At 37.9% G+C, this 24,262-nt stretch overlaps 1 protein-coding gene and 1 pseudogene across 1 annotated transcript in view; one reads left to right on the top strand and one right to left on the bottom strand.

Moving 5' to 3' along the window:
- Nucleotides 1-2,012: 2,012 nt before the first annotated feature.
- YME1L1 (YME1 like 1 ATPase) overlaps nucleotides 2,013-24,262 on the bottom strand; it is a 45,760-nt gene continuing 23,510 nt past the window's right edge. Inside the window, exons 9-19 of the mRNA XM_002750134.7 lie at nucleotides 21,550-21,640; nucleotides 18,106-18,258; nucleotides 17,063-17,195; nucleotides 15,647-15,709; nucleotides 14,738-14,850; nucleotides 13,596-13,751; nucleotides 9,502-9,653; nucleotides 8,298-8,424; nucleotides 8,141-8,214; nucleotides 6,577-6,663; nucleotides 2,013-3,476 (exon numbers count right to left, since the gene is read on the bottom strand). Coding sequence (XP_002750180.3) covers nucleotides 3,333-3,476; nucleotides 6,577-6,663; nucleotides 8,141-8,214; nucleotides 8,298-8,424; nucleotides 9,502-9,653; nucleotides 13,596-13,751; nucleotides 14,738-14,850; nucleotides 15,647-15,709; nucleotides 17,063-17,195; nucleotides 18,106-18,258; nucleotides 21,550-21,640 — 1,293 coding nt within the window. The 3' untranslated portion in view covers nucleotides 2,013-3,332. The remainder of the gene's footprint in view (nucleotides 3,477-6,576; nucleotides 6,664-8,140; nucleotides 8,215-8,297; nucleotides 8,425-9,501; nucleotides 9,654-13,595; nucleotides 13,752-14,737; nucleotides 14,851-15,646; nucleotides 15,710-17,062; nucleotides 17,196-18,105; nucleotides 18,259-21,549; nucleotides 21,641-24,262) is intronic.
- On the top strand, nucleotides 10,117-10,624 carry LOC118143170 (putative ribosome biogenesis protein RLP24 pseudogene; annotated as a pseudogene).

The following is a 24,262-nucleotide window of genomic DNA, read 5'->3' as shown; positions in this document are numbered from 1 at the left end:
AATCAACAAAAGTCTGGAAAGGGTTTACCTGTGTCCCTATTCATGTATTTTTTGACAGGGTCTCACTCTGTCGCTCAGGCCGGAGGGATGTGGCGTGCCACTCCTTACTGCAGACTTGACCTCCTGAGCTCAATCTATCCTCCCACCCGAGCCTCCTGAGTAGCTGAGACTATAGGCACACGATACCACGCCCAGCTAATATTTTATTTTGTAGAGATTGGGTCTCACTATGTTGCCAAGGTTGATCTTAAACTTGAAGGCTCAAGTGATCCTAACCCTCCTTGGCCTCCGAAAATGCTGGGATTACAGGCAACTGCATCCAGCCCCTATTATTAATTTAGCAATAGTGTAGATAATTCTTCTAAATCCCTGGATTAGTTCCTCCAGTACTAAGTGTTAATTTTGATAATGATTATGGACAAATAGTATGACTAAATAGCCTAGCACTAGTGCGTAAAAACTAAGTCATATTACACAACCAAAAACCATATTGAAAAAGAAATACCAAGACAGCAGATGCTTTGTTAAACATAGTAAGTTTGGCTGTGGACAGAGGCTTATACCTATAATCCCAGCATCTTGGGAGGCTTCGGCAGGAGGATCACTTGAGGCTAGGAGTTTGAGACCAGCTTGGCCAACATGGTGAAACCATCTCTACTAAAAAACAAAACAACAACAAAAACCTAGCTGGTGTGGCGGCACAGGCCTGTAATTACAGCTACTCAGGAGGCTGGCAATCACTTGAACCTGGGAGGTGGAGGTTGCAGTGAGCCAAGATCACACCGCTGCACTCCAGCTTGGGCAACAGAGTGAGAGACTGTCTTTAAAAAAAAAAAAAGTAGGCCGGACGCAGTGGCTCACGCCTATAGATCCCAGCACTTTGGGAGGCCAAGGTGGGCGGATCACCTGAGGTCAGGAGTTCGAGACCAGCCTGGCAAACATGGTGAAACCTTGTTTCTACTAAAAATACAAAAGTAGTGGCATGTGCCTGTAATCCCAGCTACGTGGGAGGCAGGAGAATCGCTTGAACCTGGAAGGCAGAGGTTGCTGTGAGCTGAGATCAAGTCACTGCACTCCAGCTTGGGCAACAAGAGCAAAACTCTGTGTCAAAAAAAAAAAAGTGAATAAACTTAATTTAAAGGTGATATATATTCACACACATACCAAATACATGATTATTGTAACAGAGATTACAGAAATATTTTTGATTTTGGAAAATCACTGAATGGAATTATATCAACAAAAAAGTTCAAACAAAAATCTGTTCATATATGTAACGATTGGGTGGGTATGGTGGCTTATGCCTATAATTCCAGCATTTTGGGAGGCCAAGGCAGGCAGATCACGAGGTCAAGAGATCGAGACCATCCTGGCCAACAAGTGAAACCTCATCTCTACTAAAAATACAAAAATTAGCTGGGATGGTGGCATGCAACCTGTAGTCCCAGCTACTCAGAAAGCTGAGTCGGAAGAATCACTTGTACCGGGGAGGTGGATTGTACAGTGAGCCGAGATCACGCCACTGCATTCCAGCCTGCCGACAGAGAATCCATCTCAAAAAAAAAGAGAATATATATACATACATACATACACACACGTATATATATATATACATATATAACTATTTTTAACTCATGGGATGTAATCAGAAGGTAGTATCTCTATCACTTATAAATATTCACATGTTCTGCTGCAGGCTTAAAACATGATTCTCAAATAATAAAAATAAAAAAAATTAAGTCAGATAAAACTTTATCAATATTGTATACATGTATGCATGTACATACAGAGAGGGAGAGAGAACAGGTTTGGGCAACAAAAAATGGGCAAAATGAAAACAATTGGTAAATCTGGGTAAAGGGTATATGAGAGTTCCAAGTATTATGCTGGCAACATTTCTGTCAGTTTGAAATTACATTAAGATTTAAGATTATCTCAGAAACGTCAAGAATATAAACAAGTTTCCTGTAACAATATCCATCTTCTTCAATGAAGACCATATACAGCTTAAGTTATTAGGAAATTGTAGATAATTTTAATAAAGTCAACATCAAGAATATAATCTGGTTGTAAAACCAATACAATGTGCTCTAAAATAATTTTTCTATTGAGTTAAATATTCATCTGTAAATCCTGTAACAAAATGTTCGTATTCACAAAATCTGAATGAAAAGTAAACACAACTTGGCATTTCCAACCCACAGTAACAGAAACTTCACTTTGGAGGAGACTAAGATTTTTGTTTAATTTTGCTTTTGAAACCAAGCATAATTATAGCCAAAATGAGGGACATTTTTCAGAATGAGGTTATTTATTTAACAAAATACGATTCTCTGAAATACAATTAACGAGTGACAGTAATGCTGAAAAAAAGAGAACACGAAAATGCACATTGCATTTCTGAAAGGTTATAATCATTTGAGACAGAGTCTCACTCTGTTACCCAGGCTGGAGTGCAGTGGCATGATCTCAGCTCTCTGCAACCTCCACCTCCTGGGCTCAAGCAATTCTCCTGCCTCAGCCCCCACAGTAACTGGGATAATAGGCACCTGCCACCACGCCCAGCTAATTTTTGTATTTTTAGTAGAGACAGGGTTACACCATGTTGGCCAGGCTGGTCTCAAACTCTCAACCTCAGGTGATTTGCCTGCCTTGGCCTGCCAAAGTGTTGGCATTACAGGTGTGAGCCACCATGCTGAGCCCAATTTTTTTTGTATTATAGTAAAGACAGGGTTTCACCATGTTGGCAGGGCTGGTCTTGAACTCCTGGCCTCAAGCGATCCACCTGCCTCAGCCTCCCAAAATGCTGGGATTATAGGCGTGAGCCACTGCACCATGCCAAAAGGTTACATGCCTGGCTCTTTGTTTCTGAGACTGCTTTTGATCCCAACTGTATGGTCTCTACATTTAGATTTAAAAAACATTTTATTTATGGTCAATCTGGATCATAATTACTGTATCTTAATTAAGTTTCCACTGATGAATATAGAAGGCTAAAGGCACAATTTTATCCCATCTAGTAGAGTAACCAACCACAAAATCATTAGTTACTTTCAATTTAATAACTAATTGACATTCCTCAAACGACTGTTTTCAATCCTGATAGTTCTTTATTTTTTAAAAATATATTTGCCATTGGATGCTTATTTGCAATAGGTGTCATAATGAGAATAACCAAAACTGAATAAATGTGACAAATGATTGACAAAGCATTTCACACCCTTCAATTACACCACGTCAAGAATGAGGGGAAAGTGTTGCAAAAGTAGACTACTGCAATGCTACTTATATTCTTGCAATAAAACCAGCAAGCATCCATATCAAGAGAGTTATCATCTCACTTCCAACTTTTTCCCCTCAAGAACAATTTGAATCTCTTTGGCATCCAAAGTCTCATAGGTCAATAAAGCTTCTGCGAGATTCTTATGCTCCTTTGCATGAGTTTTCAAGATATGTTTTGCTCGTTCATATGAGTCCTGAAATAGAGAAGGAGATACATAAGCAGCAGCAAATGTAGGCATGCAAAAACCAGTCAATGGGAAAAGAAAAACTTTATGTGCCCTAAAAAATATGAAATCTGTTTATATTTATAAAATCATAAGAATCTTAATTCTACAGTAGATAATTTGTGCATTATAACATAAATAGTAAGGAAAAGAGAATAAACAACTGAGAAGGCAGAGACCACCTCTTCTATACACTCTCTAAATCTTTCCATCATATAAACTTTCCATATCCTTAACTACTCTAAAGCATTCCCTCTACCTCCTTGACTTAATCAAACCCAGGCTCTCTCCTTCTTAGGGCATTCCCTAAGTCCTCTCAAGTGCTATTTGTTCATGTTTACCCTAGACACTTCACAGTAAAGATGTGAGCTCTTTACTCATATCCAAAGACATACTGATTCCAATATCTCAGTATTTCCACTTTCAGACCATACTAACCTACCCTCTTTCTATAAAGCACTATTCCTATTCTGTTGAAGTCCAGACCATTTGACTAGGGAGCTATCCAAACCTCTTTATTGTGCCATCTAACAAAGACACTCCTCACGTCTCTTGGCACTCAGCTCAATCTCTCTCTTTTTTTCAGTCTCACTCTGTTGCTCAGGCTGGAGTAAAGTGAGGCAATCACAGCTCACTACAGCCTCAACTTCCCCAGGCTAAGGTGATCCTCCCACCTCAGCCTCCTAAGTAGCTGGGACTACAGGCATACACCATCATGCCCAGCTAATTTTTCTACCTTTTATAGAAATGGGGTTTTGCCATGTTGCCCAGGCTGGTCAGTCTTGCTCTTAAAACCTGATTTGCTGGGTGTAGTGGCTCAAAAATGTAATCTCAGCACTTTGGGATGCCAAGGTGGTAGACTGTTTTGAGTCCAGGATTTTGAGACCAGCATGGGTAACATAGTGAAACACTCTCTACAAAAAAATACAAAAATTAGTTAGGCATGGCGGCACATGCCTATCTATAGCCCCAGCTACTCGGGAGGATCACTTGAGCCTGGGAGACGGAGGCTGCAATGAACTGAGATCGCAGCACTGTACTCCAGCCTAAGTGACAGAGAAAGGGTCTGTCTCAAAAAAAAAAAAAAAAAAAAAAAAAAAAAGACCTGCCTTAATGAATGGGTAACTGCCTGCAGCATTCAAATGCAATGCATAACCAATCTCTCCACTAAGTCACCACATCTATGTCCAACTAAGATGCCTTAAATTTGACATATATAAAGTGAAATTGGTCCAAGTGTAGGGGCTCACACCTATAATCCCAGCACTTTGGGAGGCCAAGGCGGGTGGATAGCCGATGTCAGGAGTTCGAGACCAGCCTGGCTAACATAGTAAAACCCCATCTCTACTAAAAATACAAAAAAGTAGCTGTGTGTGGTGGTGGGCACCTATAATCCCAGCTACTCAGGAGGCTGAGGCAGGAGAATCGCTTGAACCCAGGAGGTGGAGGTTGCAGTGAGCTGAGATCATGCCACTGCACTCCAGCCTGGGCAACAGAATGAGACTCTGTGTCTCGATAAAACAAAACAAAAACTGAAATCGTGGAGCTAGGCACAGTACTGTGTGCCTGTAGCCCCAGCTACTTGGGAGACTGAGACAGGAAGATCATCTGAGCCCAGGAGTTCAAGTTCAGCCTGGGCAACATCATGAGTCCCATCCCTTGAAAAGAAGAAAACCCACAAAAAAACCAACAACAAAAAACCTACTAAACTTATTTCTTTAGTGAACAATTATACAGTTACATGAGCCAGGAATCTAGAAGACAGCTTTAACTATGCTCACTGCCCATATCCAAAGACATACTGATTCCACTAACTCAGTATTTCCTGAACCCACCCAAATTTCTCCATTTCCACTTTCACCAACCTAATCTCAGCATCCATTACACCATGCCTGGTTTACCATAGTACCTTGTAACTGATTCCACTGAATTTACTCTTACGTATTTCTCTACATTATTCTATAAAGGACATTGTAGCAAAAGGGAACTTCATTTATACTGTATTATCAGTACATGTACACTGCTAGGAACAAAGCGAATAACCAATATTTGTTGGCTGGGTGCAGTGGCTCAGGCCCATAATCCCAACACTTTGAGAGGCCAAGACAGAAGGATTGCTTGAGGAATTTGAGACGACCCTGGGCAAAACAGCAAAACCTCATCTCTAGTAAATCTTCTTAAGAACTTTTAAAAAGTATTATTTGTTGGCTGAATGTGGTGGCTCCTGCTTGTAATCCTAGCACTTTGGTAGGTGGAGGTGGATGGATCACTTGAGGTCAAGAGTTCAAGACCAGCCTGGCCAACATGGTGAAACCCCATCTCTACTAAAAATACAAAATTAGGCATAGTAGCATGCATCTGTAATCCCAGCTACTCAGGAGGCTGAGGCAGGGGAATCATTTGAACCCAGGAGGCAGAGGTTGCAGTAAGCCGAGATCATACACCACTGCACTCCAGCCTGGGCAACAGAGCAAGACTCCATATAAAAAAGAAAAAAAAATTTGTTGAATACACGTCAGAGTGAGAAAACAAGACTCAATAAATGATACTCTTCCCATTCTATTACCTCTTACAGTTTTGCAGCTAAAGTACAACTGAATTTTTTATGTATATAAAATTTTATATATAGTTTTTATGTCAACAGCTTATGGAGTACAAGTGGTTTTTGGTTACATGGATGAATTATATAGTGATAAAGTCTAGGAGTTTAGTGTACCCACACCCATGTAGTGTACACTGTACCTCATATGTAGTTATTTTATCCCTCACCCTGAGGACTAAATTTTTAGCACAATATGTAACTGTTCTTAGGCCATGTCCAAGAGAAAATAAGTCCCATTTTATGAACACAGAGAGGTGCCTTAATAACATTTAAATCATTGCTAAAACGGTGCACCGATTTATTTTTTAATGTCTTCCCCAGACACCATGGTGACTTACTATTATCTTTATTTTATAAAATGAAGTTTCTAGTGAACAGAGGGCCTTCAGTTGTTATTTTTAAGAACCTAACTATTTAAGCACATTGCTCCTAAGAAAATAAATAAGCACAGAAAAATATTATCATTACCCTTAGAAGGATTCTTATTTCTTGTTCAATGGCAGATTGAGTTTCTGGACTTAGTTTCCCTGTATCACTGTAGGTCATAACTCCAAGCTAAAACCAAAAGAAAGAAAGTAATTAAACAGAAAACCCCCCAAACGACAAATTTAGAAGACAAAGTACTATCCTATATATAGGGAAACAAATATATGGGAAACAAGAAAGAAGTATAATATAAAACTGCATTTAAGGCCGCGAGCAGTGGCTGACATCTGTAATTCTAGCACTTTGGGAGGCGGAGGCAGGTGAATCACCTGAGGTCAGGAGTTCAAGACCAGCCTGGCCAACATGGTGAAACCTCATCTCTTCTAAAAACACAAAAAGTGGCTGGGAATGGTGGTGTGTGCCTGTAATCCCAGCTACTCAGGAGGCTGAGGCAGCAGAATCACTTGAACCCAGGAGATAGTGATTGCAGTAAGCTAAGATTGTGCCCCTGCACCCCAGCCTGGGTGACAGGGCAAGACTCCATCTCAAAAATAAATAAAAAAACAAACAAACAGTGTTTGAGGAAAAAGAAATTTCCACATTCTTCTGAAAGTATAAAGACTAACATTTAGCCAGGTGTGGTGGCAGGTGCCTGTAATTCCCAGCTAATTGGGAAGCTGAGGCAGGAGAATCACTTAAATTCAGGAGGCAGTGGCTCCAGTGAGCCAGCAACATGCCACTGGACTCCAGTATGGACAACAGAGCAAGACTCCATCTCAAAACAAAACAAAACAAAAAAAAACAAAAAAAAAACAAAAACACCCCACAAACCCACTAACATCAAAATAGTAGAAGTATGAGCAAAAAAAAAAATTTTTAATCTTTTTTTTTTTTGAGACAGGGTCTTGCTCTGTCACCCAGAGTAGAGTGCAGTGGCATGCACTGGATTCAGGCTCCTGGATTCAGGCAGTCCTCTTACCTCAGATTCCCAAGTAGCTGGGAATATAGGTACACACCACCACACCTGGCTAATTTTTGTATTTTTTGTAGAGATGGGGTTGTGCCACGTTGCCCAGACTGGTCCAGAACTTCTAGGTTAAAGCAATACAGCTTCCTTAGCCTCCCAAAGTGCTGGGTTTACAAGTGTGAGCCACTGTGCCCAGGCTAAAATCATTTTAAGTCTGGTTCTGAGTACTTTTTAAAAAAACCTTGGCAGCTACTTCAAATATAGAAATCCATAATTCAGAGTATAATGGTACTTCAAGAACAATGAGAAGATGAAAATATAAAACATATGGAAATGGTAAGGTAACCAACTCTGAAAGTAAGCTCTTTTATGCCATAAGGAAAGGCTAAGAAATTCACCTTGCTTTATCACTTAACTCATGAAGTACTCATTACTGTCTGGGCAGCTCATTCTGAGGAGCTAAGAAAAGTCTCCATTTTCCTTATTCAGAGAATAACAATGTTCAGAATAAGCAGCCTCAAATCCGTTAGAGTGAGAGAGAGAAATAGTAAATGATACCAATTTATAATCAGAACCATCTCTTAAATCAACACTTGGCATGTAATTTGATAAGTCAAAATGATTAAAATAATCTATTACCTTTTCACTCATTCCAAATTTGGTAACCATCCGCTTTGCTATTTTAGTGGCATTATCAAAATCACTGGAAGCACCTAAAATAAAAACATACAACAACGTTTTAAAACATCTTTAAGATCACATACAATTTGAACTAAAACCATTCTTTAAAGCTAACCTGTTGTAATATGGTCAGTTCCAAATATAAGCTCCTCTGCCACTCTTCCTCCCATACTAACATCCATTTGTGCAAGCAGCTGGGCTCTAGTTTCATTCCATCTGTCATTCTCAGGTAACAGAGACACCTAGACAATTAAAAATCAATCAGATAAAAAGTAAGAAAAGAAATTCAGATACAGGCTGTGTGCAGTGGCTCATTCCTGTAGTCTCAGCACTTTGGGAGGGTGGGAGGAACACTTGAGCTCAGGAGTTTGAGACCAGCCTGGGCAACATCGTGAGACCCCATCTCTACAAAAACAACATAAAAATTTAAAGAAAAGAAATTCTGATACAGTTCTGAGACATTAAAAAATCAGAATTTCGGCACCATAAGACTGGGCGAAATAAAAAAATAAAAACGTGAATTATCATTTAGCTCTCACTAAAGTACTTTATACCATGTTGCTGAAAGCTGGTCATAGGGGACTGATGAAAAATCAGCAATTAGAAAATTTAAAAATCCATTATAAAGCAGTAACAATAGGTGAATACTGCTACAACAGGACTGTTTTCTCCCCAGGTGCATAGAAATTGTTTAAATGTCTACAATTTTGAAAGATCTGATAAACCTGTACTAAATGAGAAAAATCTTAGAGAAACTACTGAATCACTTACTGATGTCTCTTTGGGGACAGCAGAGCAATTAGATATTTAAGAATGCAGGGTGTGGTGGCTCACACCTGTAATCCCAGCACTTGGGGAGGCTGAGGTCAGGAGTTCCAGACCAGCCAGGCCAACAGGGTGAAACCCCATCTCTACTAAAAATACAAAAACTAGCTGGGCATGATGGCAGGCACCTGTAATCCCACCTATTCAAGAGGATGAGGCAGGAGAACTGCTTGAACCCAAGAGGTAGAGGTTGCAGTGAGCTGAGATTGTGCCACTGCACTCCAGCCTGGGCAACAAGAGCAAAACCCCGTCTCAAAAAAAGAAAAAAAGATTTAAAGTTTGCTGTCATTACTCAAATTTTATAATAATGTAAATATATAATATGAACTATATTAAGAAAATAGTTTTTATAAATTTCACAAATCAGAAAGTGAGAGACGTATCAAAAATGTAGGATGTAGTCAAATTTTCTTTGTAAATGTTTTAATCAGCTATTTTTACAAAAGCTTCTGTAAAATTATGTTTGAAAACAAAAAAAACTACAAAAAACTTACATGTCCAAGTGTTGGCCCCCGTGGCATGATTGTAGCTTTGTTGATAGGCATTGCATCTTTTGTGTAATATGCAATAATGGCATGACCAGATTCATGATATGCTGTGATCGTTTTGTTTTTGTTATCAATTTCCACACTTCTTCTTTCAGGACCTAAGATAAAAATTTAATTAAGTAAATAAAATACTCCACTAGAAAGGTATATTTAAATCAACAAAACACATTCTTGTTTGCAAATCAAACACACTCCACCCTTCCTAACAGCAGGTTGTGCATCCATAGATTCAACCAAGAAAGGATTAAAAATATGGGGAGGAGGAACAATGAAAAATAATACAAATTTTAAAAAAACAGTATAACGTAACTATTTGCAGAGCATTTCTATTATATTAGTAATCTACAGATGATTTGAAGTATACAGAATTGTGTAGGTTATATGCAAATAGTGTACCATTTTATAAAAGACACTTGAGCATCCTTAAATTCTAGTATCTACATGGGTCCTGGAACCAGTCCCCACCCCTCAGTGGATATTGAGGTGTGACTGTATCTGACATGGGATTAATATTAAAAAACAAAAAACTTCCTCTGAAGCTTGGCATTTGGTCAGTGGGGACCCACGCAGGTTCAAAATGCATATCGAGAAGTGTTATTTCTGTTCCAGGCCCATCTACCCTGGCCACGGCATGATGTTCGTACGCAACGATTGCAAGTTGTTCAGATTTTGTAAATCTAAATGTCATAAAAACTTTAAAAAGAAGTGCAATCCTCGCAAAGTTAGGTGGACCAAAGCATTCTGGATAGCAGCTGGTAAAGAGCTTACAGTAGATAACTCATTTGAATTTGAAAAGCATAGAAATGAACCTATCAAATACCAGCGAGAGCTATGGAATAAAACTATTGATGCAATGAAGAGAGTTGAAGAGATCAAACAGAAACGCCAAGCTAAATTTATAATGAACAGACTGAAGAAAAATAAAGAGCTACAGAAAGTTCAGGATATCAAAGATGTCAAGCAAAACATTCATCTTATCCAAGCCCCTCTTTCAGGCAAAGGGAAGCATTTGGAAGAGAAAATGATACAGCAGTTGCAAGAGAATATGGATATGGAAGATGCTTCTTAAAAATCTCTGTAACCATTTCCTTTATGTGCATTTGAAAATGCCTTTGGAAACTTGGAACTGCTAAATTATTAGACTGTTTTTTATATAAGGTCACTTAAATGAAAAGTGATAAAGTATATCTTTTCTATATTGCCATCTATAAAACATCAGATATTACTGATGTTACATTGCATCTCAGTGTTAAATCTTCACTGACAGATGTACTTATGTAAATCATGAAAATTCTGCTTATAACTATAGAAGTGAACTGTGGATGTAAAATGCTTATTCCATTTGGATAATGGCACAGGGCAGCCTTTGTATAATAAGTAATGGCAAAAATTCATGGTTAGTGATGTATAAAATAAAATATTCTTTGCAGTAAAATATTCCATTTATTAGTGTTACAGAAGAGGGGATACGACAAGGAAATAACAATTTGTATGACAGTGTCAAATACTATTTTGAATTTAGTATTTCTTGTTTTGGTTTATTTGCATCTCAGAAGAGCATAATGATATTGTTTGATGAAGCCTAATTGTGCTGGACTGTTTTGACCTGGTTTAACCCTTCTGATAGGTAGTTTTGGATGTTGGGGATGAGAACTGAATAATCTTTGCCTGGAGTGACACTATACTCTAGAATTTCCACTTTGGAGAATACTCAGTTCCAACTTATGATTCTTGGTAGAACAAACTATTTTTTTAGCCTACTAATGATCTAGAAGCAGAGGAATCCCAATGCCTTTTAAAAGTTACGTGGTTTTCTTTAAAAAGCTCCTGTTTTGGAAGGTAGAAGTTATGGGTACAACATCTGTTCATTATTTGTACATAAAGTAAAACCATTTAAAAAGTAAAAAAAAAAAAACAAACAAACTAATTCTTGGGCATGGTGGCTCATGCCTGTAATCCCAGCACTTTGGGAAGCTGAAGCGGGTGGATCACCTGAGGTCAGGAGTTCGAGACCAGCCAGACCAACATGGTGAAACCCCGTCTCTACTAAAATACAAAAATTAGCTGCGTGTGGAGGAGTGTGCCTATAGTTCTGGCTATTTGGGAGGCTGAGACACGAGAAGTGCTTGAATCCGGACAGCAGAGGCTGCAGTAAGCTGAGATGGTGCCACTGAACTCCAGCCTGGGTGACAGAGCAAGACTCTGTCTCAAAAAATAAAAATAAAAAATAAAAAACAAATTCTCCTTGAAGTCATTTCTTTCTTTTTTTTTTTTTAAAGACAGAGTTCTGGCCAGGAACGGTGGCTCATGCCTGTAATCCAGCACTTTGGGAGGTCGAGGTGGGTGGATCACAAGGTCAGGAGTTCAAGACTAGCCTGGCTAACATGGTGAAACCCCATCTCTACTAAAGATACAAAAAATTAGCCAGGTATGGTGGCGCATACCTGAAATCCCAGCTACTCAGGAGCCTGAGGCAGGAGAATCACTTGAACCAGGGAGGCAGAGGTTACGGTGAGCTAAGATTGCGCCACTGCACTCCAGCCTGGGCATCAGGGCGAAACTCCATCTCAAAAAAAGACAGAGTCCTTGCTCTTGTCGCCTAGGCTGGAGTGTAATGGCTCGATTTCGGCTCACTGCAACCTCTGCCTCCTGGGTTCAAGTGATTCTGCCTCAGCCTCCCAAGTAGCTGAGATTACAGGCACCCACCACCAGGCCCGGCTAATTTTTGTATTTTTAGTAGAGATAGGGTTTCACCATGTTGGCCAGGCTGGTCTCAAACTCCGGACCTCATGATCCACCTGCCTCAGCCTCCCAAAGTGCTGGGATTATAGGCATGAGCCATTGCACCCAGCCTAAAGTCACTGTTATAATAGCTCACTACAACCTTGAACTCTTGGCCTCAAGTAATCTGCCCATCTTGGCCTCCCAAAGTGCTGAAATTACAGCTGTGAGACACTGTGCCTAGCTTTAGTATTTTTCTGTTTTCTTTTTAAACAGGCTGGAGTTCAGTTGTGTGATCACAACTCACTGTGGCTTCAATTTCTTGGACTTAAGCAATCCTCCCATTTCAGACTCCTGAGTAGATGGGACCACAGGTGCACGCTACACTGCCCAGGTAATTTTTAAAAATTTTGGTAGAGATAGAGCCTCACTATGTTGCCCAGTTGATCTTGAGCTCCAACAATTCTGGGCTCAAGCAGTCCTCCTGCCTCAGCCTCCCAAAATGCTGGGATTACAGGTGTGGGCCACCACATGCCCAGCCTTTTAATATTTTAAAAAGAGTAAACATTTTTTAAAATGGGCAGAATTCATTCTATAACACATACAAACTGTAATAATTTATCTGCAAACCAAAACTGTCAAAACTATCATCTTAATTCTTACATCAAAAGGGAAAACTTAATTCTATTTCTATAAAATAAACTTCCAATTTAACGAGAATATCATAACTAACCTGTTTTTAAGCCAATCCAAGATTTAAAATCAACATTAAGCACAGGATAAAGTTAACCATTCTTTTATCAGAAACGTCGGAAAAGAGGAAATGTATATGTGCCCCATCTCCCCACCACCTGTATAACTACATAATTATATACGCCACTAGTATATATTTGTTTTGTAAGAGGCCCAATTATGGTGTTGTCAAGTATATATTTTCACGTTCCCATCACTTTTTTAACCTTTCCAGTCAGAAAAAAAAGGTATTCTAAGAAAGAATAAATGTGGTACACTATAAAATCAGTCTGTATCACTGACAAGAATATTGTCAAGAAAATGTTAGTTTACTGGAATTTTGTTTGACTGTTAAATTAGGAATTTTATAAAATCATTTATTACAAATCTTGAAAGGCTGGGCATGTGGTGGCTCACACCTGTAATCCCAGACAGTGCAGTTTTACAGTAAGATTAGATTCAACATGGCTTTAGAGTAAGATTAGATTCAACATGGCTTTAGCTGTTTGAATAGAGTATTTGCCCCCAAATGAATTATCTAACACAATGAAAAGCAAAAGACAGGAAAAAAAACGAAGGAAACCTACCCATTAGAATTTTGTCTTTGGAAAACTCCAGCTCCTTCATGGTAACCATTTCTTTTCCATCAACAGCTGCCTTCAATGCAGCCTGGTTCACAAGATTCTCCAACTCTGCTCCAGAAAAGCCAACAGTGCCTCGAGCTATAATTTCTGGATCAATGGCTAATATAAAAAGAAAACATAACACTAAAAGTCCAAAACAGGTAAAAGAAAGCTCTTCACAAAGAACTCACATTCCTGCCAGGCCAGGTGGCTCATGCCTGTAATCCCAACACTTTGGGAGGCTGAGGCAGGTGGATCACCTGAGGTCAGGAGTTCCAGACCAGCCTGGCCAACATGGTGAAACCCTGTCTCTACTAAAGATAGAAAAATTAGCTGGACATGGTGGCGTGCACCTGTAATTCCAGCTACTCGGGAGGCTGAGGCAGGAGATTTGCTTGAACCTAGGAGATGGAGGTTGTGCCACTGCCCTCCAACCTAAGCAAAGGAGTGAAACCCTGTCTTAAAAAACGACAACAACAACAACAACAACTCGAATTCCGCGGGAAAATACCTAGCTATTCTGAGACATAGTTTAGACATTTTTTCTCTCAATTTCATCTGGAAATACTTTGGACTAAAAATTGCCTTTATTGTAGAAAACATATATAGTTTAACGAATTGATTCAGTATCTCTGAAACTACTGTAACTTTAATAATTTCATTTATTACTCAAGTGGGTAATAAATTTAAATGTGTTTTATCATTTTCTTTCTTCTCTTTTGGCCCCATATTGAATATATCATGAGCTACTGTTTCTGCAGCTTTTTCTGTTATTTTGCATTTTACATTCATCTTAAAAATGTGTGTTTGTGTGTATATATGTATATCTAGATATATATATATATATATATCTCCTCAAATATTATCTTTCTGAGTATTCTAAAAAACCTTTCTTTAGAATCAGAGTTTAAAACAATAGAATCTCCTGGCTATACACTAAGGAATGGACTTTTAAATGAACATACTAATGGAAAAACAAAAGATACAAACGAACTGGCCTTTTAATATTATTAATACATTTATCATGAAAGAACCACAAACAGGGGGAGTGGTATATTACCACTTTACAGAAATGATAATGTTTGTTTTGATAGAATTAGACTTACATTGATCGAACTTTATTTTATTGAGATACCATTTCAAAATTTCTGTGCGACCTTTCACATCTGGTCTTGGAACTGTAACTTGCATGTCAAAACGACCAGGACGTATTAAGGCACTACAGGAAGAATGAAAAGGAAAATATAAATTAAAAAACTGACTATGCTAAAGCTCAAATTCAACAAGATTGACACCCTAATAACATGAATGGGAACCCTATGGCAGCCAGAGAACAGTTGGACTTTTGTACATAAAAATTCAGATAGTTCCTTTTAAAACACGGCTTAAGTAACAGTGTCAGTAACCAGAAGGTAGAACAAAGGTTCATTCAGATACATGTGTGTACCTAGGTAGCCTACCCCTCAGAAACAAAAGCATGCAAGTAACTAAGTCCAGGAACAAATAATTCTACAATAAACTATTATGAGAACCACACATCCATTGTGAGTGCTAAGTATAGACTGTTAGACTAGAGTGTTAGGCAGTGACAAACTACTGATCAAATGAAAATATGAATAACTTCTATAATAAAACTGTTTTCATAGTAACTTTAAACCTAGTTACAATACTATAGTCAATTTACTTTTCACAACAAAAATATTTTAACAGTCTTACTGAGATGTAATTCACGGAACAGAATTTAAAGTGGATACTTCAGTGGTTTTTAATGTATTCAGAACTGCACAACCATCACCACGATCTAATTTTAGAATATCCCCCCACAAGAAATCCCATATCCAACGGCAGCCATTCCCCATTCTCTCTAACCTGTGGTAACCGCTAACCTAATTTGTCTCTGTGGATTTGCTTATTCTGGACATTGCATATAAAAGGAATCATACAATGTGATCTTTTGCAATGGACTTCTTTCAGCATGTAACACTATTTCACAAAAATCTCCTTTTAATACTTACTTATCTAATGCCTCTGGGAAGTTTGTGGCTCCTATTATGATAACTCCTTCATTGGGTTTAAAACTATATAGGAAAAAAAATAGTTATCTTTTCACTGACATTGAAGCACAGCACACATGTAGAAATGCTCTACACAAAACTGGTTTGTTTTCTTGAGACTGGGACTTGCTTTGTGGCCTAGGCTGGAGCGCACAGGTACAATCACAGCTCACTGCAGCCTCAAACTCCTGGGCTGAAGTGATCTTTCTGCCTCAATCTTTCAAGTAGCTAGAACAACAGGTGCATGCCACCATACCTGACTAATTTCTTTTTATTTTTCATTTATTATTTTTTTTAATTTCTCCCTAATTTCCAGGTACAAGCCACTGACTTTTTTTTTTAGATGGAGTCTCACTGTCGCTCAGGCTGGAGTGCAATGGCACTCATTGCAAACTCCACCTCCCGGGTTCAAGCGATTCTCATGTCTCAGCCTCCCAAGTAGCCAGGTTATAGGTGCCTGCCACCACATTTTCTACTTTTAGTAGAGACGAGGTTTTACCATGTTGACCAGGCTGGTCTTTCCTGACCTCAGGTGATCAACCCGCCTTAGCCTCCCAAAGTGCTAGGATTACAGGCTTGAGCCACCGTGCCCAGCAACTATTTTTATTTTTAGTAGAGACAGGGTCTTGCTATGTTGACCAGGCAGGTTTTGAACTCCTGGCCTCAAGCAATCCTCCCACTTTGGCTTCCGAAAATCCTGGGATTACAGGTGTGAGCCACCATGCCCAGCTTCATTAATCAAACAACAGCCTAGAAAAGAGACTGATGATAAACCACCAGTCATCTGTGATTACATACATTCACAATTATCTGGTCTATGTAGGAAAAGATAACCTGATATAAAAAGCTTAGGTGCCTGGTTAATTTTTGAAAAGTTACTTTCAAGTATACCAATTTAAATTATTCACTACTGGGCTTCCTATGTGGTTTCAAAATTGACTTTTAAGATACTTCTTTCAAAGCAACATCACCTCTTGCTTTCTACATTATGAACATTGATGTAAGCTTTAAATCTGCCACAACATTCAAAGCTAGTCATAAATTGTGTAGAAACAAGTGTATTTCTTCAAACAGACTACTAGTCTCAGCTTGAATCATTGTGTTTCTATCATAGTATAACAATATATGAAAAAGAATATAAATACCACAAATTAAATAAGGTACGTTGATATTCAAATATCCAATTAGTGATGAAAACAATACAATACTGAGAGAAAAAGCTTAAGTTCTTGCATAAGGGACTACTCTGTTTCCTATATATATCACATTTTTCATATATGAAATGCCTTATGGAAATAATTTGCATAAGATCAATTCTACATATATCAAATGCTGGGAGGCATCACCACATTCTAAGACAAAAGAAGACTCAATTACCCATCCATTTCAGCAAGAAGTTGATTTATGGTCTGCCTTGAATATGGATGCATTGGAGATTCAATTCTCTTCCCACCAACAGAATCTAATTCATCAATAAATATAACACAAGGAGCATTTGCTTTTGCTTCTCCTAGGAAAACAAAAAAAGATTCAAATAAGCTGAAAGACATCAACACTTTTGAACAAAATGAGATAAATATTAAAATCCTATAAAACTGTCAAAAGCCAACAAAAAATATTCATTAGAAGGAAATACACAAAAGGAGGTCATTTTTTATTGATTTAAGAATAGTAGCTTGGGGGGGGGAACTATACCAAAGAAAATGATATAAAATAAAAACAATTGGGCATTCATTCTTCCTAGCTATACAAATATCATATACAATCAGGTTTGAAGCTAATTACTCTGGAATTCCATACTATAAAATTCATTAAGGCCGGGTGCAGTGGCTCAAGCCTGTAATCCCAGCACTTTGGGAGGCCGAGGCGGGTGGATCACGAGGTCAAGAGATCGAGACCATCCTGGTCAACAAGGTGAAACCCTGTCTCTACTAAAAATACAAAAAATTAGCTGGGCATGGTGGTGTGTGCCTGTAATCCCAGCTACTCAGGAGGCCAAGGCAGGAGAATTGCCTGAACCCAGGAGGCGGAGGTTGCAGTGAGCCGAGATCGCGCCATTGCACTCCAGCCTGGGTAACAAGAGCAAAACTCTGTCTCAAAAAAAAAAAAAAAAAAAAATTCATTAATAAAATGAAAGCAAATAAACAAACAAAAAAAACAACTAAGAGATTTTTGGTAGCCTGCAACCTCTTCTTGCACTTCCACCAACTCTTCTGATAATTTGTATATTAAGTTACCCAAACCAAAATCCCACAATGGTTATTTTGGCTATCAATCAAAACTAATTAGCATGCAAAGCTGGAGGCCACATAAAATAGAAATTAAAAAAATGAAGAAAAAAGTAATTAGCAAAGAAAGGGTAAGCTACACACGTCCCTTTAAAATTAACAAAATTGTGTGAAAGATATATCAAAACATACTAAAAAGATTTCTGATACGGCTGGCTCCCACACCCACAAACATCTCATCAAATTCTGATCCAGAAGCATAATAAAAAGGAACATCAGCTTCTCCTGCCACAGCTCGGGCAAGCAGTGTCTTTCCAGTTCCTGGTGGTCCAACTAAAAGAATTCCTAAAAAAAAAAAAAAATGAAAACAAGAATGATTCAAAGTATTTTTTTTAAATCCCTTGGTATGAACCTATAAAACAACTATTCACTCATATAATTTTCAGATTGAGGTCACACCAATAACGAATATTTTGAAACAGAAAACTGTACTTGTCTCTGCTAACAGTTCACTTCAGAATCTTGTCCAAAATTAATCTTCCTGTGTCATATAAGTATTGTTTACATATCAAAACCATGACAAGGAGAATCTTGAGGCAAAAATATATAAACCCATTTATTAATAAATAAGATAAAACTTTGTATAGAAATAGATTAAAAAACTAAATAGCTGGGTGCAGTGGCTCAAGCCTGTAACCCCAGCACTGTGGGAGGCTGAGGCAGGCAGATCACAAGGTCAGGAGATCAAGACTAACACAGTGAAATCCTGTCTCTACCAAAAATACAAAAAATTAGCCAGGTGTGGTGGCACATGCCTGTATTCCCAGCTACTTGGGAGGCTTAGGCAGGAAAATTGCTTGAACCCAGGAGGCAGAGGTTGCAGTGAGCCGAGATCACACCACTGCACTCCAGCCTGGGCAACAAAGCAAGACTCTGTCTCAAAAACAAAAAAGACTAAACACAATTAAATGTAAATGTAATTAATGAATATTGATTTGATGCTTTTTCAAAAAGAACAAAATATTGTAGGGACATTTGGTGAAAATGTTTAAACAAGACTGGAGAGTACACGACATTAAGGAAATGGATTAATTTTCTTTGTTGGGATAAGATTATTGCATTTATTTAGGACACTGTCCTTATTCTTAGGTGATGTAAAACGAAGTCTTTAGATGTCAAGTAGTCGATGTCTATAGTTTTCTTTCAAATGTTAAGGGGTGGCGGAATATACACATATACAGAAAGTAAACAGGACAAAATGTTAATAATTTTTCAGTGTAAGTGGATAGGATATGGATGTTAATTGTACTGTTCTTTCAAGGTTTTCCATATGTTTGAAAATTTTCATATCAAATATTTTCATGTTAGAAAAATAGTATTTCCTGATTTATGTTTTTATAAATATACATATTACATTAAAAAGCAACAAAACTTCCTTACATACATGTTTGCAGCATTTTAACATAAAAAAATTTTAAAGAAAGTTCAAGCTCAAAAATAGCTTTAAGACTATCCTAGTATTATCATGTTTTAGTGATATTTAACTGGTTTAAATAATATTAATTTTTGTGGATTACATCTTGGTATCTGAAGATTTTTTTACAAATTTATACTGCTCAATTTTTTTACAAATTTAAAATACTCCTTGTGATTAGAAAGAGGAAGAGTGTAACTATTAATAATTCTATAATTTTAAACATTTACTCTGTAATGTGATAGCACTGATTTAATAAATGTGCCCTGAATTAGCAAAGGTTCCTGCAAATAATTTCATAATTTCTGTATTCTCAGTATAGATAGATGGCAGTATAAAAACAACATTAAAAAGGAGTGTCATCCTTTAACTCAGCAATTCCATTTCTAGAAATTTATTCTAAGGAAATAATTAAGCATGCAGGCAAAGCCTTGAATTAAGATGATCATCACAGTACTATTTTTAATAGCAAAAAACTGGAAACCATATAAAAATTCAATATAAACAGTTAACTTGTGATACAACTATAAATTAGAATGATACCATGCAGTCAATAAAAATCATGTTAACCATGAGAAAACTTCAGACAAAGCTAAACTGAGAACATTCTATGAATAACTAGGTAAGTACTCTTTGCAACTGTAAAAATCATGAAAGATCCTCTCCTCCCCACTCCCTCACAAAAAGGCTAAGGAATTGTTTCATTTAAATAAAAAAAGGTAAAAACCTAAATATTATGTGTGATCCTGGATTGAGTCCTGAACTGGGGAAAAGGGTAGGGATCAGGGCAACACTACAAAGGATACTACTGGAACAAATGCTGAAATTTGAACATAGACTGTAAATTTGATAATGGTTGTGTATGTATGTTAAATGTCCTTTTTTTTTTTTTTTTTTTTTGAGACAGAGTCTTGCTCTGTCACCCAGGCTGGAGTGCAGTGGCACAAACTTGGCTCACTGCAACTTCCATTTACCAGGTTCAAGCAATTCTCTTGCCTCAGCCTCCAGAGTAGCTGGGATTATAGGTGCCTGCCCCCAAGCCTGGCTAATCATTTTTTGTATTTTTAGTAGAGACAGAGTTTCACCATGCTGGCCAGGCTGGTTGGAACTCCAACAGCCCCTGGTTGAAGACCAGCCTGGTTTCGAACACCTGACCTCAAGCAATCTACTTGCCTCCACCTTCCAAAATGCTGGGATTATAAGTGTGAGCTACCATGCCCAGTTAATGTCCTAATCTTACTATTATTCTAGAATTATGTAAAAGAATATCCTTATTCTTAGGAAATACACACTTCGGGGTGATTATATTTACACTTTACTCTCAAACGTTAAAAATTTATTTGTTACTTTGGGAGGCCAAAGGGGGTGGATCATGAGGTCAGAAGTTCAAGAACAGCCTGGCCAAAATGGTGAAACCCCATCTCTACTAAAAATACAAAAATTAGCCGGGCACGGTGGCAGATGCCTGTAATCCCAGCTAGTCAAGAGGCTGAGGCAGGAGAATTGCTCGAACCTGGGCAGCAGAATGAGACTCTGTCTAAAAAAAAAAAAAAAAAAAATTTATTTACAAACAATTTTTATATTTATATATGTGTAAAGAGACAAAGTGAATGGTTTTTGAAATGTAGCTAGGTTGAGCATGCTGGCTCATGCCTGCAGTCCTAGTGCTTTAGGAGGCCAAAGTGAGTGGATTGCTTGAGCCTAGGAGATCAAGAGCAGCCTGGACAACATGGAGTACCCTTGGCTCTACAAAAAATACAAAAATTATCGGGCATGGTGGTGTGTGCCTATGGTCCCAGCTACTTGGGAGGGTCACCTGAACTCGGGAGGTTGTGGCTACAGAGAGCCATGATTGTTGCATCGCTACACTCAAGCCTTTCAAGCCTGGGTCTAAAAAAAACCAGTGAAATGTTAAAAATTTGTTGAGTCTAGGTTAGGGGTATGAGGAGCGTTCTATGTTCTATTCTTGTAACTTCAAGTTTGAAATTATATAAAAATTTGCAGTTACAAAAAAAAAGGCTGTGGAATTGTATGTTCAGAATGAACATCTGTTTTGTAAAATAGCAATTAATAATTAAACTTTAATCAGCTAAAATTAAATTAGTAATATATTACAGGGTTTTTTGTGTATATAGAATCATAGTAAAGAAAAAATATCTTACCTTTTGGAAGTTTACCTCCAAGAACAGTAAATTTTTGTGGATTTTTCAAAAATTCAACCACTTCTTGTAATTCTTGTTTAGCTTCCTCCACCTAAAGTGACACAATTTTCCAAATAACTTCAGATAATGGACACATTTCGTTAAATTATCAAGGCTTCCCTTTTGAAAATCATAAATTTAATTTCGATATGGAATTAACCTAGCCTTCTCTGTTTTAGTGAAAGAAGCATACAAAAATGGCCCCTTGTAAAACACCCAAAGTATTTTCCCTATTATTTCCAATTATGCAAAATCTCGTTACTATCCCCCCAAAATTACTCTGAACTTTCATTTTCTGTGAGAAAACAAAAGTCAAGTACATTGGGCAGGGTTAAAAAGAAACTATCTAAAGAGGAGCATACTAAAACATAAAACATATCTTCATGCCAAAGGGCATTCTGAAAATAAATGCACAACTAATGTCATGATTCTCTTATTATTTCAAGAAAATTTCTTAGACATATTTCTAAGAAATACTACACTTAAAAACAGCAAAGTCATGTTTTTTTGTTAGACTTGGAATGATCTTTAAAAGTTATTCTGATTAAATCATCAAAATTTTACTAAAGTTTTAATCAAGTTAATGATTAAAAACAAAGCATTTTCTTTTCACAGAGTATTTAAAAAAATAAAAAACAAAGCTTTGTCCACTACTAGGTCCAGGAGAACTGTGAACATATGTTCACTAACAGATGTCTACAAGAATATTCACACCAGGTCTATTTCAGCCAAAAACTAGAAATAACCCAAATGCCCACTTAAAGTAGTATAATTGCAGTGTTGTGATATTTATAATTGAATACTATGCAATAAGGATAAATAAACTACAACTCCAAATAACACAGATAGATCTCACAAACATCACGTGGAATAAAAGCGTCATACAAAAGAGGGTATTTTATATGCATTACATTTATCTAAAATTCAAAAACAGGCAACATTTATGTATGGTATTAGGAAATTGTTCTTAGGCGGGGGCGTCAGTAACCAGACGGAGGTATCAGGGAGGTTCTGGGCTTCTGATAACGTTCTGTTTCTCGAGCTGGGTACTTATAACACAGACACTTTGTGAAAATAGGTAGCTTTGTGCACTTTTGTGTGAATTTGCTAAACTTCAATAAAATTTATGGTTAAAAGAAGACTTGGCTGGCTTATTAAAAGAGAACTTGAAAGACAGTATCCATGTACTAAAAGAAGACTAAAATATATTTGGTTAAAATAACAGATATAATGCCAATTTTGAGTTGTAGGAATAAAGAAGAGATTAAACATAATTTGCTACTCAAATAAATTATATTCTCTACCCAAATTCTGTGGCAAGAGAATTCCCACTTGAGGAACATAAATCTATCAAGGAAAATAGTTCATGGGATCAAGGTAATGAATCAAGTTATTAAAAGCCCTTATTAATATTTTTAAGGATATATATGTCTATATATTCAGAAATTCTTGGCAAGGAAATGACATTCCTATAGAAGCTCTTTGAGATTTGGTAAAAATTTGATCACGGAAACTACCTAATGATAAACCTGTACTGGTAAATGCTACTGAATTACTTTGCTCTATATAAATTTAGGTCTTACAGCAATTATAAAATTGATTCATTTTAGCATGGAAAACTTTGTATGGATCTACCTTAATTGTGATGTCTAATTTCACTATACTTAGTCATCAGCATGGCTTTAGTTTAGTATTCAGAAATCCCCACATTTCAGGACAGGCGTAGTGCCTCACGCCTACTACCCCAGCACTTTGTACGGCTGACATGGGAGGACTGCCTGAGCTCAGGAGTTTGAGACCAGCCTGGACAACAAACTTAGGAGTCTGTCTGTACCAAAAAAGAAAAAAAAAGGGAAGGGGGAAGGGAAAAAGAAAGATCAGCTGGGTCTGGTTGCTCATGCCTATAATACCAGTACTTTGGAAGGGAAAGATGGGTGGATCACTTGAGCTCAGGAGATCAAGACCAGCCTGGGTAACATAGCTAAATCCCAACTCTACAAAAAAAATACAAAAATTAGCCAGGCATAGGGGCACATGCCTGTAGTCCCAGTGACCTGGGAGGCTAAGGCAGGAGGATGGCTTGAGCCTGGGAGAAGGAGGCCGTCGTCAGCTAAGATTGCACCACTGCACTTCAACCTGGGTTACAGAGCCAGACCCTGTCTAAAAATAATAGTACAATAAAATTTAAAAATTAGCCAGGTGTGGCGGTGCATGCCTGTGGTCTCGGCTACAAGGGAGGCTAAGGCAGGAGAATCACCTGAGCCCACAAGGTCAAAGCTGCAGTGAGCGAAGATCACACTGTTGCACTCCAGCCTGGGCAACAGAGTGAGAGACCCTGTCTTAGGCCGGGCACGGTGGCTCAAGCCTGTAATCCCAGCATTTTGGGAGGCTGAGGCGGGTGGATCACGAGGTCAAGAGATCGAGACCATCCTGGTCAACATGGTGAAACCCCGTCTCTACTAAAAATACAAAAAAATTAGCTGGTCACGGTGGTGCGTGCCTGTAATCCCAGCTACTCGGGAGGCTGAGGCAGGAGAATTGCCTGAACCCAGGAGGCGGAGGTTGCGGTGAGCCGAGATCGCGCCATTGCACTCCAGTCTGGGTAACAAGAGCGAAACTCCATCTCAAAAAAAAAAAAAAAGAGACCCTGCCTTAAAAAATAAACAAACAAACA

This window comes from Callithrix jacchus, chromosome 7 (assembly GCF_049354715.1).
Source record: "Callithrix jacchus isolate 240 chromosome 7, calJac240_pri, whole genome shotgun sequence".
NCBI lineage: Eukaryota > Metazoa > Chordata > Mammalia > Primates > Cebidae > Callithrix > Callithrix jacchus.
Note: the sequence above shows the minus strand (reverse complement) of the source record. Positions and strands in the feature narration are given on the sequence as shown.